General features: G+C 51.7%; 1 protein-coding gene across 1 annotated transcript; it reads left to right on the forward strand.

Moving 5' to 3' along the window:
* Window positions 1-1,088: 1,088 nt before the first annotated feature.
* Window positions 1,089-4,308, forward strand: LOC127346227 (zinc transporter 1). Its single transcript, XM_051372782.2, has 2 exons — window positions 1,089-1,980; window positions 3,686-4,308. Exons 1-2 carry the CDS (start codon window positions 1,314-1,316, stop codon window positions 4,075-4,077), a joined length of 1,059 nt encoding a protein of 352 aa, XP_051228742.1. The 5' UTR covers window positions 1,089-1,313; the 3' UTR covers window positions 4,078-4,308.
* Window positions 4,309-6,043: the final 1,735 nt, after the last annotated feature.

Genomic DNA, 6,043 nt, shown 5'->3' on the forward strand with positions numbered 1-6,043 from the left:
ATTAGTGTTAGATGAAATAAAATTGAAAGAAAAAAATATAAAATGAATGGTGGCGCACGGCAAAGAAAGATTCGGACGGCAAAGGAGCCTTTGCCATGCATATTTGCTGGCCGCACGGCAAAGGGAGCGCCACGGCAACGTCCAGACCCTTTGCCGTGCAGCGTTTCGTTGGTGTGCGGCCTGCAGGGTCTTTGCCGTGATGTGTTTCTTTGCCGTGCGTTCTGCTCAGACTTTGCCGTGCGTATGTTCTTTGTCGTGCGCCACTGCTGAGTATGCCGTGTTGTTTTTCATTGCCGTGCGCCGCTCTAAATCTTTGCCGTGCTATTTGTGTTTGCCGTGCGTGTTGTTTGCTGCGTACGGCAAAGATTTCTTTGCCGTGCGGAGGCTCACGGCAATGATTGCCTGCACGGCAACGGACATTTTTTCCCGTAGTGTATAAAGATGTTTCTTACAGCTCTTGTGCTCCTTTTGCACACACTATGTGAATTTCTGTACATCTAGTGAAACTTTTTTCTGCAACTGTTCTGGAGTTTTTCACCATACAATACCCGGATTTGCATCATTGAATAATTTTAAGTTGCATTAAGTTACATCAAATCTACATTTTTTGTATTATTTTATGCATGTCACAAATATACATTTTAGGTTTCAGATTTCTTACACTGCTACTACGTACGTGCAAATATATTTTTCAGATTTTTCTGAAGTCTATAAACACGATTTTAATAAATACGTTGACTTTTCGAACGGGCCCACCTTCGTCCATGGCTGGCTTCCTATTTGGCTACTACAATGTCGAGTTCCCATGTTGGGTCCAAAAATAATCATCCTATCTCTCTAGAGGATGCACTCTACTGGGAACGATCGATACCTCCACTAATCTACATTATCTCCTCTAAAGTGTCGTGGTAACATTGAACATACAATATTGGGGTGCAATTTATTCAACTAATGCAGAGTTCGTTGACAATGACTGGTGTTGTACTACACACGCGCCTGCGGACGAGTCTGGTCGTACTACATGCGCGCCCAAACGCACGCAGTACAATTATCAAAGTCAGCGCCTGTACTACACACGCCAAGGAACAACGGCGACATGAATGCAGGAGGTTGCTACTTCGCTAGCGCTAGCTAGACCTGAAAAATATCATTTAGAGATACATCACCAATGATCCAATGTTCTATCTTGATGGCTAATCTTCATTTCTAAGTACTTAGAGAGGGTCAATCCATATATATGGCCAGAGCGTGCCTAAAGATCATACAAACCTAGCTAGTAGCCAGCCAGCCCAGAGAACTCTAGATCGTCACCAATGGTGGTGATGGCCCCAAGGACGAGAAAGCTCGTCTGCACCGTGCTACTCCTCCTCACGCTGCTCTGCTTCCAACTCCACTCGGCTCGTGCCCACGGCGGCATCGACCACGGTGATGGCGACGAAGACCAAGACCACGAGGGCGCTCCGGCGGTGGACCGGTCGGTGCTCCGGTCCAAGGGCCTCATCGCCGTGAAGGTGTGGTGCCTGGTAATCCTGCTGGTGGGCACCTTCCTGGGCGGCGTGTCCCCCTACTTCTACCGCTGGAACGAGGCCTTCCTCCTCCTGGGCACCCAGTTCGCCGCCGGTATCTTCCTCGGCACGGCGCTCATGCACTTCCTCGCCGGTTCTACCGCGACCTTCCATGGCCTCACCAAGAACCCATACCCATTCTCCTTCATGCTTGCCTGCGTCGGGTTCCTCCTCACCATGCTCAGCGACGTCGCCATCGTCGCCGTGACCAGGCGCGGCCAGAGGAAGAACCAGGTCGACCAAGAGGGCATCAAGGAGGAGGGCGTGGACGCGTCGTCGTCGGTGGCGACGGCGGCGCATGGGCAGCAGCACCCGATGCTCATGACGGCCACGTCGTCATTCGAGGACGCGATCCTCCTCATCGTCGCGCTCTGCTTCCACTCCATCTTCGAGGGGATCGCCATAGGCGTCTCAGGTCAGCAGTCAACTCCATACGTACACCACCATTCATGCTCAATCGTTAATTTGCGGGAGGGGTGTTTCTGGTCCCGAGCTCAACTGAACTCGTTTTGTGGACCGTCCAGATCGTTTGGGGATGTCTGCGGCAGGGACAATTCTTGTCAGGAACAGCAGGCAAGAACAGTGTTGTACGCATAGCGTACGTAGGTGTACGTAGCGAGAGTAGCTGACGGACGTGAGATCGTCGCGTGGCTGGCGGGTGAGGACAGTTGACATGTGCTGGTGGCACATGCAGTTGGAGAGTTCACCGGCGTCGTCGTTGCGGCGGGAGGCACCACGTCGGCCGCCAGTGCCGGGATGGCTCCATGGACGGAGGTCCAAGTGCGGGGAGGCCTTCTTATTCGCCACCCGCTTCCACAGCGCCGCCGATGAGGGGTCGCGCCTTTCGTCTTCGCGGCAGGCTGAACGCGGAGGCGATAGGGGAGTTTTCAGCGGCAAGAACCACAGCCGGCCGGGCCGACGAGGCGCGTGGCGGCTGTGCGCGGGGGACGACGGGGAAGTTTTCTGCGGCAGGAGCCACGGCCGGCCGGGCCGACGAGGCGCGCGACGGGCTGTGCGCGGGGGACGGCGATGGATTTTTCAGCGGCAGGAGCCAAGGCTGACCGGGCCGACGAGGCGCGCGGCGGCTGTGCGCTGGGGACGACGGAGTAGTTTTCAGCGGCAGAAGCCACGGCCAGCCGGGCCGACGAGGTGCGCAGGGAACGGCGGGGAAGTTGTAAGCGGCAGGAGCCATGGCTGGCCGGGCCGACGAGGCGCGCGGCGGGGCTCCAAGCCTAGGCACCACACGGCCTTGGCTTCGGCCGGACCACGCCGGGAGGAGAGCGGGATTCGCGGGGGCTCGAGCAAGGTCGGGAGAAGCCTCCATGGCCGGAGCGCTGGCCGAAGACGCCAGCGGCGGTGAGGCGGGTTGCGTTCTAATGGTACAGCCGTACAGGAAATTTACCTCCGTCGTGGACTATTGGGCTAAGAAGTAGGTGCTGGCTTTAATTATATCTACCTAAGTGGACATAGTCACTGTTTAGTCACTGTTTGGAACAGAGCTACAGGGTGAATACGTAGTTGAATACCCTGTCATTGTTGGAGCACGCTGAACCTGATTGGTCCAAAAAAAGAGAGTATCTGGACCCGAGATCAGAAACGGTTTTCCGTTAATTTGCTAGCTACGTACGCCAATGCACGCCTGGCTTCTACTATACTTTTCTTTAATCCACTGTGTTAAACTTACATATTGTTGACACTAAATTGATGATTTTAATTACATCAACAAATATGCAACTGCTGACTTGCAATTGCACACTCCTCAACACACCATCGTTCATTTCCTAGCTAAGCCAATGCGCGAGTGCTTTTTTACTTAATTTGCTAGTATACCGTGTGCTACACTTGCATCATTGTAATCTTCTTTTCTTTTCTTTTTTTGTCGAAATTTATTTTACAACTACAATTATTAGATCAATAAATATGTAGCTTCTGGGTTGCAATTGCACATCTCTCACTAAACCTAAAATTCCACATATCTAGGAAATTGACCCGTTAAAGGACGAATGACCGTTCTATGAAGGACAATAGTCCCTTTTTTAGTTGTATGTAATCTCAAGTCGAATTGATAGAGAAAGTGAATAATATACCTATATGAATTTAATCCATCAATTACTATACAGCAACGAAGGATGAGGCGTGGAGGAATTTGTGGACAATCGGGCTCCACAAGATCTTTGCGGCGGTGGCCATGGGCATTGCGCTCCTGCGGATGATCCCCAAGCGCCCTTTCCTCATGACGATTGTCTACTCGTTGGCTTTCGCTGTGTCTAGCCCACTAGGTGTCGGCATTGGCATCGCCATCGACGCCACGGCTGAGGGCTTGGCAGCCGATTGGACATACGCCATATCTATGGGGATCGCCACGGGAGTCTTTGTATATGTTGCTATCAATCACCTCATGGCCAAGGGGTACCATCCACAACAGCCAAACTACTTTGACAAGCCCATCTTCAAGTTCCTTGGTGCACTTTCTGGTGTAGCCGTCATGGCTGTTGTCATGATATGGGACTGATCATCCCTCGGTTAATTCTCGAGCCTTTCGGTTTTGATTCTTTGGCATGCGGGCATGCAAACAATGATGTGATTTCATGTTGGCCTTGGTGTGTGGCAATGTGCAGATATGTATTTAAATTGCATATGGTACATGTTCGGATTGATTGTGTGAATGTGTAGTCATGTGGATGCTAATCCACTGTTGAGCTCCTCAAATGAGATGCTGAATAATTATTTGCAATATTGTCAATTTGCTGCGCCTTTGTATGGAGTAACTTTTGAAAGATGATGGATGTGGTTCACCGAGAGCCTAGAATTATCAAACAAATATGTATCCAAGGGTAGGTCCAGCTCAATTCAAATTTTTGACCAAAGAATTCAGATATATAGTGTACGTCCGAAGTAACATATGTATTCTGTCTTTATTCATCTTTTATTTTGTCTTTCTTCATCCCATATTTGTCTCTTTATTTTTTCCCTTCAATTTTGTACTCGAAACTGCATTTTTTTTTCTCTAGTATGTAGGCGATGAAAGATGCAATACAGGCTGCATGATGACCCCCAAAAAGGTGATACAGTAGAAACACATCATGAAGTAGGAAGACGTCCCCGTAGTCGCTCCGCGTTGCCCCGTGGTGACAGGGGCGGCCTCTCTTCCTCCCCGCATCAGTCCTCCTCCCATGTCCCTCCCCCACTGACGTCGCCGGCGAGAGCCGCCGGGCAAAGCCCGCGTGGCGCCGGCGGCGGTGGCTGTTCTGTGCGCGCGCTGATGCAAGCCTCACGGGGCGGCCTGCACTAGCGTCGGCGCTCCTCCTCCCTCCGGAAGGCGAGGGGTGTGTCGCTGGAGCCCGGCAAGGTGGCGGCGTGGCACGGTGGCTCGGTCACCGGTGCTGGCGCGACCTGAAGCCGGGGTGGCAGCGGCGGGCCCAGATCTAGGCTAGCGGGCCTCGGTCTGGGCCCCATATGGGCTACCGTGGGCTGGCGGGCCAGGTGCGGGGACCTGCAGGGTGTGGGTCTCCTCCTTGGCTAGATGCGGTGGTGTCCGACGCTGGGAAGTTTCGTTGACCGGCGCGGCCCTTCACCCTGTACTAGTTGTGGATGTCCTTTGGCAGGGGCATGGACATCTTGCATGGTTCTCCCGGGTACTCTCCGCTTGAGAGGAACTGGGTTTCTTGGTTGTGTGGGTGGCGCTTCATCTGTGTGACGGCGATTCTCGACGTCACAGGTTGCGTGATTCCCCGGCCAGTCATGACGCTCGTGGGGACGGCGCGTCCCGGAGTTGTGCCTGCAAGACTGCTTGGTCCGCAGGGTTTGGCCTGCAGGGATGCCAGCGTGCGCGACGGTGTGTACGCGAAAGCACCGCAAGGCTTCGGCCATTGCCGGCCACGACAACGTCTTCGGATGTCGTTCACCTCGTTGGAGGGTGGCCATGCCACACGTCATGCCCTGGTTGCCTCCCCCGGGGCACTGTCTGCGGTCTTGCTGACTTGCGTTCTCTCCGAGGTCCTCCTCAGAATACCTCTAGTCGATGCCATGTGTCTTGTTGTGACCGGCTTCATATAGACGGTGTGCCTCCGGTTTGCAAGTGGTGGTAATAGTCCAAACTTTAGCTATATTATTCTCTTTAGCAAGTTTTTCTTCTCTTTTCCACCTAGCATGCAATTCAGCCATCATTCTAATATTGTCATTAATTCGAACTTGGATAGCGTTTGCTATAGCAAATGACTTAATATCTTTATCTTCATTAGGCATAACTTTCAGTTTTAAAAGATCAACATCAGCAGCAAGACTATCAATCTTAGAATCAAGAACATCAATTTTACTAAACTTTTCCTCAATATATTTGTTAAAAGCAGTTTATGTACTAATAAATTCTTTAAGCATGACTTCAAGACCAGAGGGTACACTCCTACTATTATTGTAAGAATTACCATAAGAATTACCATAACCGTTACCATTATTAGAAGGATATGGCCTATAGTTGT

Source organism: Lolium perenne, chromosome 3 (assembly GCF_019359855.2).
Source record: "Lolium perenne isolate Kyuss_39 chromosome 3, Kyuss_2.0, whole genome shotgun sequence".
NCBI classification, from domain to species: Eukaryota; Viridiplantae; Streptophyta; class Magnoliopsida; order Poales; family Poaceae; genus Lolium; species Lolium perenne.

What these genes read in the sequence shown, in the direction of transcription:
- LOC127346227 (XM_051372782.2), top strand. Translation starts at nt 1,314, where the DNA reads ATGGTGGTGATGGCCCCAAGGACGAGAAAGCTCGTCTGCACCGTGCTA. An exon ending in GATCGCCATAGGCGTCTCAG is followed by an intron (nt 1,981 to 3,685) that starts GTCAGCAGTCAA and finishes ATTACTATACAG; the next exon opens with CAACGAAGGATGAGGCGTGG.